The sequence below is a fragment of the Thermobia domestica genome, unplaced genomic scaffold (assembly GCF_964235325.1).
Source record: "Thermobia domestica unplaced genomic scaffold, izTheDome1.hap1.1 HAP1_SCAFFOLD_574, whole genome shotgun sequence".
NCBI lineage: Eukaryota > Metazoa > Arthropoda > Insecta > Zygentoma > Lepismatidae > Thermobia > Thermobia domestica.
Window position 1 is genome coordinate 100,363 of NW_027656284.1, and position 13,790 is coordinate 114,152.

General features: G+C 32.0%; 1 protein-coding gene across 1 annotated transcript in view; it reads left to right on the forward strand.

The window, feature by feature from the left end:
* LOC145677054 (facilitated trehalose transporter Tret1-like) overlaps window positions 1-8,237 on the forward strand; it is a 105,207-nt gene extending 96,970 nt beyond the window's left edge. The window contains exon 4 of the mRNA XM_081747742.1: window positions 6,092-8,237. Within this exon, the coding sequence (XP_081603868.1) occupies window positions 6,092-7,326 (1,235 nt within the window). The 3' untranslated portion in view covers window positions 7,327-8,237. The remainder of the gene's footprint in view (window positions 1-6,091) is intronic.
* The last annotated feature ends 5,553 nt before the right edge of the window (window positions 8,238-13,790 follow it).

A 13,790-nucleotide genomic window follows, 5' to 3' on the forward strand; every position in this document is an offset into this window, starting at 1 on the left:
ATCACAAAGATATTCAGAAATTAAAGCATACAGTTTAGAGTAAAAATCCAGATTTTGTCATGGAGAAACTATTTTATAAACGAAGAGGTGTGAAAAACATTTTTTTTTTTTTTAGTACCCATCTCTACTCATAGCAACTCTGTGCTTTAACCTAAAAATATTTAGATTGTTTCTAAGTTGTCTTCAAACAAGGAAACAAGAGCCAAAGAAATACTCTTTTTGTGGAGATACGTATACCATTAAACTTTGGGACAGACCCACTCCATATAATGCAGATTGTGGAAGTTGCAGATTTAGATGCTAAGACAGATTACATAATGCACAGGAGAACTTATTTCCTTGTGCTTTTGATAAAATCACAGTAACAATTTTGTAATTAATTATGACCTTCGTACATATTGTTTACAAGCGCAAAGCTTAAGTTAGGTTAAATTAGCTATCAAGTTAAATTGGCGGTACTCCTAAATTATATTGTAGAACAAAACTCAGGGTTTCCACAGACCTGGAAAATCAGGGAATGCCAGGAAATTTGATTTTTGTCAGCGAAATTATTGAAAAGTTCTTTAGTGTAGGCGAAACAATGTAATGTTTCTCGATAATGAAGGCAACTTTCAAGTAATAAGATTATTTGGGATTTAGAGATCAGCAATACAATATTGAAAAATAGGTTACAAATACATTAAGTTAAATCAAGGAGTGTTGTTCCATGATAAATGGTTAGGTTCTTAATTCCGAAATCAGTTGAAGGATAGCATCTTCCTTAATGTACTAGAGAGAGAGAGTCTCTGAACTGAGATACATACGTGTTTTTAACCGACTTAAAAAGGACGAGATTCTCAATTCGACCCGTTGATATATACATGTATGTTGTGCGTATGTTCAAGCATAACTCTTCAACACAGGTGCAGCGATTTATTATTATTATTTGAAAGTATTCTCTTCCGTTGATTCACATAAATTTCATGAGAATCTAACCATACTATTCTGAGCTAAACCATGAAACTTCTGAACGTTTGATAATATCGGAAATAACCGATTTCATTGTATGCATGCACACGCATAATTTCAACAGAGATTGCACTGATTTTAATTATCCTTTCTTTTGTTTCAAAGCGTATACTTTCTCGCAGGTTTCATATAAATTTTATCAGGATCTAATCAGTTTTTGGAGTTGTCCGTGGACAGCTTCAAATCGCCAGCCAGTCCAGTCACGCCTTAATACCGTGTGTATGTTCACGTATAATTGTTTCCGTAGACCAATTTTATATATATTGCGTTGCGAAATTGTTTTTAGTGTTGACTATACTGTCGTGATACAACAATGAAGTAGTTGAATTGATAGCGGACTATAAAAAAGAAAGTTAAAAATATTTGCGTTGCTAGTCTCTGAGCTGACTATATTCTATCCAGTTCAGCCTTTACTATCTGGCGTTCCAGAGCTTTTCATATTACAAAAAAGGCCACGGTTGCGTTTACTATAATGTTCGGTAATTTTTTTGGTTGGATTGGCATTTAGCGTCCTTTTTAGCAGCGAGGCTATATGAAACGTGGACCTACAGCGTAATGTGAGATCCGAACCACACGAGCTCCACACCGAGAATGAATCGAATCCGGATCTTCCATACCAAAGGCGCGTCTGTTAACCAGATAGCCACGAGAAAGCTTAATGTTTGATTATTGGTGGTCTTTATTAGCTTGCAGAACACAGATCTGTAGTCGGTTCTCACGCAGTGTTACTATAGTACTTTTTATCTTCAAGATGTACAGATCTATTTAATTTGGTTATCAAACTAAGTTTTCTTCGAATAGGCCAAATAGAGTTAATATAATATAGAAAATATTTCGACGCCATTGGCTTAAAATTCGAGAAACAAAAGTGATTTTAAAAAAGTGAAAACTTATTACATTACAATGTTACCATTAGTAATAATTGTTCTCCAAACAATCCAAATATAATGTAGGAAAATTACAAATCGATATCTCAACTTTTTGAAATGACACCATTTGCTTGAAATTCGAAAAATAAATAAATAAATAAACATAAAATCATTATATATATATATATATATATATATATATATATATATATATATATATATATATATATATATATATATATATATATATATATATAAGAAAATAAGTGAAATAATTATTATTTTATATCTTGTTACTCTTGGTAATAATTGTTCTCGAAAAGAGTTCAAATATAATGTAGAAGAAAAATTCAGAATGATACCTCAAGTTTTTCAAGTACCCATTAAATTGTGGAGAAGAATCACAATTCAAACTGTAGTCACCTCCTCGTGCTGAGTTCTAAGTTACTTCCAATGTAATAAATTTACTACGAAATAAGTAAAGAGGTGCAGAGACTGCAATATGGTATCTTAAAATCAATTTTCTACAACTTTTAAGGAATTTTAAGCTTTTCAAATGTATAAACCCTCGAATAAGTTTCATTTTATTTACGTTTTACTCCATTGTGAATGATACCTAACAATAAAATATTCGTTAACACTTTTAAACATTTTTCCGAAATTTTAACAAATATACAAATTTATCGAATTTTTTCTCCTACAATTCAATGTGATGGCGGTACCTGAAAAAATTTGAGGTATTTTTCTGATTATTTTTTCTACAATATATTTGAACTATTTATAGAAACTATTTATAGAAAAATTATAACTAAGAATAACACGGTATAAAATAATAAGTATTTCACTTACTTTTATTTAAAAAAAGAAAAATCGACGATTTTATCATTTGTTTTCGAATTTTAATCCAATGGCGATACCTAAATAAATCGAGGTGTCGATTTGAAATTTTTTTCCATATTATATTAACTTTATTTGGCCAAAAATGGTCGCTAAGGGAAAACATGATCTCGAAGAAAAAAGTTTTTTTTTTTTTTTTTCAACACGTCCTACTGTTCGGTCTTCAACAATCGTTTCAAGCTGATGAGAGAGAGAGAATGTGAAAAGAAAGAAAAAAGTCAAATAATCGAGTGCTCTAATTCTCATATAATAACACTATTTATGGCTTTGTATTGGATATTGTAACAAAACAAACACTGACCAAAGCTTCAGCATACACTGTATTTTAAACTATAATGTCTTACAGTTTCGAATATCTACCATATCCTTCATCAGATACTATATAGACACTGTAAAACATAAATGAAGATACAGACATATATATAATCATCCTTATGAAAAGTCTAAATTCTATTGGCTGAAGCCTTCCATATATAGACATGAAGACATATATAGACCAATCATGTGTCTATATAGTATCTGATGAAGAATATGGTACATACCGAAAACTGTAACACATTATAGTTTAAAATACAAGGTGTGTTGAAGCTTTGGTCAGTGTTTCCTTTGTTACAAATCTAATTCTCATGTTATATGATAATTGCATATCATCTCCGTGGTTTTCCTTCCTTAGAAATCCATGATCCAATGTCCTTTCGGGAAAACTTTTCATTTAAAATACTTAAAGACCATAAGCAGATATGCTTTTTAGAAAAAGTGACAATCGAAAGTGTAGATTTTGAGTATACCTGAGAGAGTGAGGAACGAAGAAACAAATTGAATTTTCTAAAAGTTCCTTCAGTTATGAAGAGAAAGTTACATATTTCATATGTTATCAGATTGAGAAAATATACTTGTATGTATGAAATTTACTGAAAATAGTTGAACACGTACATGAATGTTAATTTTATTTTAATTTTCACAAAACATCTTACAATAACTTACTCATAGGTAGCACTAGTTTATATATATATATATATATATATATATATATAAACTCCAAAGTGTATATATATAGCTCTTCGCTAAAATACTTCATGAAATATGCTTCAGGAATGGAAATAATTAGGAAGAAAGTTACAATTTAAAAAAGAAATTAAAACTTATTACAAAAGTATCTGTTGAAGAATCTTAGGATAATTTAATATAAGTAGTCAATCAGTTATATGCTATTGTCTGCACTTCTGTATAATTAGTCTTACGTATTGGGGTTGAACCTATTGCTATGTTTGTAATGGAATTTCTGGCAGTGCTTTTGCTATCGTTTTGTATTATCCAACCCCAATCCACCTTTTTTGTAGACAATTAAGCATTCGTATACTTCTTAACCAAAAAGATCTGTAGAGTTTTCACCTTATACCTATATCTCATATTATATATAATCTCTGTAACAACAATCGAGGATTCTACGCGCGCTGTCACTCTCTCCACAACCTAGCCTGTACCAGCTCCAATTGAGGTCTCTGCCCCTGGTTTCCAGGTTTTATTCTCCTGGAAACTAGATGGAGGCTCCAGAATGGCGGAGGATAGTTTGAGGATTAAGCGATGCCTCATCTGCTTTATTATTTTCAGTGGTTACGTATGATACCGTGTAATTACAGAGGTTATATATAATATAAGCTGTAGGTATAAGATGAAAAACTCTATAGATCTTCTTGGTTAAGCAGCACATGACTGTTTGATTGTCTACGAAAAGTGGAGGAAATTTTAGTAGGTAATTTCAGCAGTTAACGATATTGCTTAAAATTTGGAGAATTTTTATAGTATTATTATTGAAACTGTTATATTTAAAATTGAGTTAAGTGAAAAAATAAATTTCGTTCCTCAGCAGAGAAAATTATTGAAGTGGAGACAGGGTAGAAAAAAAGAGGAACAGATAAAAAAATATTGAAATGACTTGATAACACAAAGCTACTTGTCAAAACTCCATCAGATCTTAGTAGGATGCATCGCCAATCTTTTATTACCTATCAATATGGGTGCCCACAGTATTATTATTATTATTATTATTATTATTATTATTATTATTATTATTATTATTATTATTATTATTATTATTATTATTATTATTATTATTAATAATAATAATAATAATAATAATAATAATAATAATAATAATAATAATAATATAATAATATAATACAGGCACTTTTTGCATGGATATAAGTCGGGCGTAACTTTCTTTGCTCTGTAATTAGAAATGACAAAGATGAATTCGTATGTCCAAAATTCTGTTTTTCATCTTCAAGCAATGAAATAAAATTAAATGAAATCTTTAACATTCCATAATTATGCCCTTGAGCTTAAAGGTGACGAATAATTAATGAAAACTTTGACGGAATGCGGTTATGGGAGGGAACCGGAAAAACCCGAGAAAGCCCAAGGACACGATGTTGTCCAGCACGAACTCACATAGTGGAAGAATAGAAGAAAAATCTATTTTAGTAATATTATTTCTTATATATGATTATTCTTCGCATTAAAATCTTTCTGATATGCAGATAACTAGAAAAAACCTTGCAATAGGATGAGATCAAACTAGGGATCCATCACACCAAAAGTGAGCACTCTATCGCTGAGCCACGATCCCCCCCTTAAAAAAATGAAGTTATTGTGCTTAGGAACTTATAATAAATTATCACTTTTTCTTAGAAACTCTTTTATCATTTTTATATTAAGGTGCACAAGAAACCTATATTTCAAATCTTTTAAATTCACTATTCAGTGGTTTTCGTTAACATTACGTGGGTTGCATTTCAGTAACTTTTTAGGCTTATCACTTTCACCCGAGTAATTAGAAAGAATGTATTAGGAAATTCTAGATATTACAGGAGGTAAAGATAATAAGAAGAGGTAATTGCTCTTAGGGACTTTATTCTTCTTTGCAAGAAAGTAAAAGTACTTCCGTCATTTACATCATGTTTTCTATCTATTATTTATAGATGAATGTTTATTGTTCTGACATTATCAAGTCAATGAAATTACTTTAATGAGTAAAGAGAGTCAGAATAATTTCGATGGGGAAAAATAATTTCGGTTTACGAACAGTGTAAGGAAACGAATTAAGTTCGTATCATGTGGGTCCACTGTACTTTTAATGTTCTTAATTTCTTCATGACAGCATACACATTTTCTATTGCTAGTCTAGTGAAATCTCTTTTGATCTTAAATATCATGTGAGAAGTATTATTTTATTTAAATTATAACAATAATGGAAATATTATGCTATTTTGAAATTATATTCTGATTTCTGATTTTCTGATATTTTCTCTTTTCAGCTGGTATTGCTGTTCTTCCGACAATTTTCGGCAGTTTACTAGGAGGAGTATTAATGGAACACTTCGGAAGGAAGTTAACTCATTTCATCCTGTGTGTTCCATTTGTTTTTGGATGGGTACTCGTCGCTACGTCACGGAATCTCCCAATGTTGTACACAGGCCGCTTCTTCACCGGCCTGTGTCTTGGAGCACTTTGTCCACCCGGTCAAGTGTATATTGGTGAAGTGTCGGAACCAAAATACAGAGGATTTTTCTTAGCTACTCCAACATTTGCAGTGTCAATTGGTGTAGTTCTGGTTTATGTAATGGGGACTTTTCTGGATTGGTCGTTGGTTGCAGGTATAGCTGCAACTATTCCGTTTCTTTGTTATGTGGTTATGTCACTTGTACCTGAATCTCCTAATTGGCTAGTATCGAAAAGCCGCCTTCAAGAGGCTGAACGATCTCTTCAGTGGCTCCGTGGTGGATATTCTGCTGAAGTCGATAGAGAATTTCAACAACTCGTGAACTCTTTAACTGAAAAAGATACAAAATTACCTTCAGCAACAGAAAAGTTTAAAGAACTCTTTAAACCGTCATTTTTGAAACCGTTCATAATAATAAATATATTCTTTGTTGTGCAACAGTTCTCTGGAGTTAATGCTGTTGTGTTTTACTCTGTACACATTTTTGAAGAAACTGGTGGTAATGGAAACGAATATATGGCCACTATTATAGTTGGTGTTGTTAGAATGGTAATGTCTATTGTGGCGTGTATTCTTTTGCGTAAAATAGGACGAAGACCATTAGCAATTATATCAGGCATTGGAACAACAGCTTCTCTCATTAGTCTGGGACTGTTCTTACATTTTGCTCCAGAAGAATTTAAAACAGCATGGCTATCCATGATATTCTTAATCACCTATATGTGTTTTGTGTCTATAGGCTTTGTTCCTCTTCCTTGGGTGATGATTGGTGAAGTATTCCCATCAGCTGTTAGAGGAATTGGTAGCGGATCGACAGCTTCATTAGGATTTCTTCTGTTTTTCTTGGTTGTGAAGACCTGCCCAGCAATGTTTGAAACTTTAGGAAGCGCTGGCGTTTTCTGGTTTTACGGCGCTATAGCATTTTTTGGTACAATATTCCTAATGATCTGTCTTCCAGAGACTAAAAATAAAACATTAAAAGAAATTGAAGACCATTTCAATGCCTCTAAAACAAAACACGATACACTTAAATCTATGGATATTGCGTGATATTACTGCAATTAGAACTCTCTATATTAGTAGCTGACATGAACCTAACAGTGCAGTGATAGTCTAGTAGATTGACTGACTTGATGTGTAACAAAACTAATTAGTTGATCTCATATTGAGATATATTCTGACATTAATAAAGTATTGTGTTTGTATGTTATATGCACCTATTTTCCTACAGTAAATACAAGTGTGTGACGTATTCAATCACACAATTTTTTTTAAAAAAATAATAAAGGCCAGTTGTTGCTTGTAAGGTTAATTAACACCCCGAGGCAATATAATATTTCACAAAGTACATAATACTTTTATTGATAAATGGGTGTGAATAAATGCTGCTAGAGTACAGTTATCCAGTATTTGAATAGTCTAACAAATATTTTTTTTTTCTAATATTCAATCATTCGAGTAATTGTTTGAAAAAATTATTCGAATGACCGTTATTCGAACAATAATACGAATACTTTAACAGCACTAAAATGTAAATCATAAATAATTGGTGAACGATGTGTCTCCATTTTTATGTTCAAATATCAAGTATGCATGAGTTTATTTGTATGTATACTATGTGTGAATGTGTAAAATATTCTAGAAGAAAAAGAAGTCTTCTGTAAAATATTATCCACTCTGAGTTCCGTTCCCTGAGATTTGTAGGCGTTAATAAGGCTGTGTTGTAATAATTAAATGTGTATTTTTTTGTTTGTTTTAAATGTTCAGAAGTATACTATTGCAATTTGATATTGCAGATTTAAAAAAAAAAAAAAAATGTGAAGTTATTTTGAAATATTTATAAACATAATAAAATTTTATATTTTAAAATTTTATTTTTATACCCATGATATTTTAATGTAAATTTACACGTGTGTATTACATGTTACTACAAAACGTACATAAAATGTTAAATATATATCTACAATTGTTGTTTACTAATATTTTGAGTAATTGAGGCTTTTCGGGTAATAATAGCGACCTCAACAGTCTCTTCTTTTTTTAATTTTCCCACAATAACAACAATAATAATAAGAATTTCAACAACAACAATAGTAATATTTAAGTGATAAGAGAGAAATTTTCACCCGAGAAGAGTTTAAAATCGTTATTTTCTAAAACAAGCCTTTGTTAAGTACGCCCTTACTACCCAGAATGCCTCAATTTATTGTTTTCAACCAAACTACCGAAGAAATTATAAAACTTAATCTCAAATTGTTTATTATAAAGAAGTATTTGAAATTCATAGACTAACAAACTCTATGGTCTATGGAACCCAGAGGTTCAATGCCGTGTTCCCAAATGCTCTCCTCTGATCTCTATCCTTAGCCAACTGGATCCAGTTTCTACTTTGTATTCCTATTTCTGCGAGATCCATGTTAATATTGTTCTCCCTTCTGTGTCTAGGTCTTCCTAATAGCCGTTTTCCTATTGGACTTTCAATTAAACCTTTGAGCGTTCCTACTTTCTTCCATTCTGGCTACACCATACCTGCCCACCAAGCCTCCGAGATTTAATGTTCCCAACAATGTTTGGTAAACGGTATAAATCATGTAGTTACTAGTTACGAAGTTTCTGCCATTCCCCATTCCTGTTTCTCTTGGGTCCGAATATTCGTCTCAGGATCTTGTTCTCAAATACTTTCAGTTTACGTTCTTCCCTCAGAGTAAGCGACCATGTTTCGCAACCATACAGAGCAATAGTCATGATTATCGTTCTATATAGTTTAAGCTTCAAATTTTTCGATAGAATTCGCGACAAGAGATTTTAGATTCAATAATAACACGAATTCCCTGCTTTTAGTCGACATTTAATTTCTTCGTGAATATGGTTTTGGTCTGTTAATATTCATTCTAGATATTTGAAAGTACCACTTTATTGAAAATATTATTCGGTATTTTAACGCATCCATAATTTGCCTTATTACGATCCCAACGAACTTCCATGTATTTAGTTCTCTCTCTGCATTTACTTCTAAACCCATGTTCCTGCAAGCATTTAATAAGACCTCTGCATTTCCTTCTTTTGTTCTCCTAACGTCAACTATTAAATTTACATCATCAGCATACGCCATAACCTGTTGAATACGATAGACGTAGAACGAAAATCAAATAGTGCTTTCCTAAAATGTAATCAAGTGAATGTGTACTATCAGCAAGACTAGAAAATTAAAAACAAGGAATATATTTTTTTCAACTTCTGTTAAGCCACCAAAGAACCACTACGTGAGATCACGAAACGGGAATAAGACAAACTGTTCATTAGACATCACCCATCTGCCATACCGAAAAAGAAATTCTATCGTTCATTCATCGTGAAGTAGCGGATGCGAAACTGGCTGATGAGTAAAATAGATTAACCCTTTTACGATCTTTCGTAGTTATAACTACGATAGGGTAGTATCTTCATTATTCGATTAAAAAGTGATAATAAAGCTTTTTATTTCGTTTTTTTTTTGTCTGCGTCGACACGTAGGGGTAATGACGTCACAAACATATATGTTTTCGTTAGGCCTATTTTTATTATTTTTTTGGTGGACTTACTTTTGCACCTAGAAGATTGAAATTTTGCACACGCATTCAGTGTACCCCTTAGTATTTTTCAGATTTGTTTCAGATCTCTGCGTTAAAACAGGTAGGGGAGTCCAGATGGGCAAAAAAGTAAAAAGGGGTATTTTAAACAAAAAAAGACCTTTTTCCGCGATTTTCCCGCCTCAGATACACGATGGAGACATCTGAATAGTACAATTTGAAAGTCTGTTCTATTCTGAAGAGAATGATTTAAGAATCATGATCTTATGATAAATAGGGATGTCTCAGAAAATTTGTATATCAGATCTGTTTCTTTTGGACTAATCTGGGGCATTGTGAGACTCATTGTTAACTATTTTTTCCGCCCTTACTATTCAAGATAGAAGCTTCAAATTTTGTATACATATTTAGCACACCCGTTACTATTTTTCAGTTGATTTTGAGATCTATGCGTTAACACGGGGGGAGAGGGTTCAAAATAAAAAAAAAAATTCCGATTTCTCTCAATTTCTCGCCCCAGGAATACGATAGGAAAATATGAATGGTACCATTTGAAAGGTTGCTCTATTGTGAAAAAAGCGAAGTATGAATCATGATCCTACGATAACTAGCAATGATGCAATGCTTAACTGAGTCTATAATTACCTAGAAAAGACAGGATTTTAAAAGGGTTAAATAGTTCGGAAAGCGCAACCTACGCCTTTCACGAACCACATGATTCACACGTTCATTACGCATTGACTGCTGTTACAGATTTCCACCATTGGCTAATGTCGTCGTGTATGTTGGTAAGTTCTTTTAAACTCTCTGGAGTCCTCACATCACTTATAAATTTTCCGCTGTAATCCTTATTCATATAACGGTGAAATACATCTGTATTATGTCCTTCAGATAGTGGAGAAATCGAATTACATATAGTATACACTTGACCAGCGTTTTTAGTACATTCGGTATATTCTCACGCTCACCACTCATCAGCGGAGTTAAGAGCTGTCCGCTGGGGGGACAGGCCTTCCGGGAAAATTGATAATAGAGAAACTCATTTCAGAGTATATTTTACTCTTATTTACTACAACTTACTTTTTTTTCTTTCTTTAATTTTTAGTTGTTGGATTTTATGCAACTTGGCATTGCTCTTATTGCCTAGTTTTGGCGGTGAAGCCAGAAATAAAAACAAAGATATTAAATGTGAAAATTGGATTTCTTTTAGAAAACTAAAATTGATTTCAAATGACAAGTAAACAAGCCTCGGAAACTCAGTATAATTAAATGGTTTACAGATTTTTTAAACTAATAATACATAAATACTATATAAAAATTAGTACAATCTAAATGGAACAAATTTCATGTCTCTTTTTGAAGTATTTGTAAGCCGAATCTTCCAAGTTATTTTTTGAAACAATACTTGACTCTGAAAATTCAAGTAGTAAGTTGGAAAACCGTTCCTGAGACATAGAACACTTCAGTCAGTTATTAATTACACCCATTGCCCAGAACAACCTCTCTCAGGTTGTACTGTTTGAGAGAAGAATAAAGCAAATTGTGAAAAAGAATTTTGAAGTTAAGGTAGATATCGACCTTCTTGTTCAGAATCTGTTCTCCTAAGGTTCCAACTACCTCTTTAAGAAGTTTTTCTTGAAGACTCATTCCATTTGCTTTGATGACATTTCGTAAACACCTTTTCTTCTTGAAGCAAGGCTTTGATCAAAAATAAAACAGGATAAGCGTTTATTAACAAAAATAGATTTTCTTCATTCAGCCGAAGAAAATCTTCACAGGAATTATAGTGATCACACGGAGTCGTGGAGTTTGACGTAGATCTACCAATTTCAGTGACGAAATATAAAGAACTGGAAGAGGTAGTTTATTCCTAGGGGTTAGTTTTTTTTTTTTTTTTCGCACAGTTTCCTCAATAACGACTCAGGTGCTTTTGTTTATGTTTCCTAAATAAAGATTTCATTAATAATGTGACAATATGGCATAACTCATTTGTTTTGAAAAAACGTATAATCCGCACAAAAAACCTGAACATGAGCATGTAAGTTTGTGAAACGACGAAGAATTTTGCTCCAAAATAAGAGTACAGGGGAGGACGCCGAGATTTCTTCTGGCGTGATTCGTGCCACTTAGACGTTATGTTGATTCCCTGCGCTAGTAGGCGTAGATTCACAATAAACTTACATGCTCATGTTGCAGGTTTTTTGCTGCGGACTGTACAAGGGGTAGTTTATTCTTGGAGATGAGGGTTTTTAAGAACCATTTTCTCGAAAACGGCTTAGGAGATTTTCTTCATATTTCATTAGTAACCTGACTCTATAGTATAGTTCATTTGTGCTGAAAAAATCTACGAGGGGTGAATTGTGTGAATGATTTTCATTTCATAAATAAAATTTCATGAATAACCTGACGATATGCATAACTTATTTGTGTTTATTAAAAAAAAAAACAGGGAAAGTTTATTCTTGGAGGCGAGTGTTATTCGGCCGATTTTCTCGATAACTGGTCATATCATTTTGTTCGTATTTCGAAAATAAGTATTGCATTGTTATTCTCGTAATATTGCATAAATAACTTCCACAAGATTATCCAGAAAGGGAAGTTTACTTTTGGGGTAAGTTTTTTTTTTAATACAATTTTGTAAAATACCACACATGCGATTTTATTATTATTTTATGAACAAATGCTTCATTAACAACTCTAACATGTGGCGTAAGTTATTTCTTACAGAAAATTCTACAAGGAGTAGTTTACTTTTTGGGGATGAATTTTCTTTTGGTGAAGTTATCTGGTAATGCCTTAGAATTTTGCTCGTATATCACACGAAAATGTTTCATTAATAACTGCAGCATAATATGATTTAGTTTAAAAAATTGAAGCGAGAAAGTTTATTGCGTTGGTCTGCACGCTTTACTTTATTACGAAACAGGGAAATTGATTTAACTGTATTATTTGTTTTAAATTCGGCTGATTTAACCAGAGAATATAGTTGTCCAAACAGTATGGCTAACTACATTAGAATTTAAGTCAAATATTTTGTTCTTTACTACAGCTTTGATTCGCATACCTTATATTCACTTTATAGGATTACGTATTCATTTTATAATCAATTTGCAATTTTCAGAAACTGTTAAAATCATATGAAACTGTGTTTTTATTTATTTACTTATTTATTTCATTTTCCGCCTTAAGAACTCTGCGTTTCATGACCGTCAAGATTTACATTATTACAGTACAAGAATTAATAGTACAAATATTATATATTCAAAATATATATACGTAACAATAATACTAAACTAAAAATGTATTTTAAAAAAAATTAATTGTACCCTGTTTTATATATTTCGACATTCAAGCAAATCTTAATATTGATATTATACACAAAATTAGACTAACGGTATGGTATTCCCCTAAACTATAGAAAACATGTTTATTTATCCACAACTTGAGGTGTCTCTTAAACTTCAAGTTTGGCATTTGTTTGACACATTTTGGCAATTTATTCCACAATTTATTCGTATGTGGTATAACGAATTTTGAGTTTTTGTTAAACGGAAATTTTATATATGAATATGATTGGTTGTTCTTTTGTTGTATTGGTGTAGGTTCGTAGTTGTTCTTGTGTTGTATTGGTGTAGGTTCGAATTGAGTTTGAAGTTTATTTTATTCATATTTATGAATAATGTTGTTTCGAGAATGTATATACACGATAATGGTACTATTTTTAGTTTCTGAAACAGTGGTCTACTTGGTGTATGAAACGGAACTGATATCATTATTTGTAGCACTTTCTTCTGCACTGTAAATACTTTCATCGCATGGCAGGTATTACCTCAGAAAATGATCCCGTACGATAGAATTGACTGGATCAAGCCGAAATATGTTGTTTTTAATGTTTCCGTAGTTAGAATCTTATTAAGTTTACGCATAAGACGCCGGAGTGAGTGG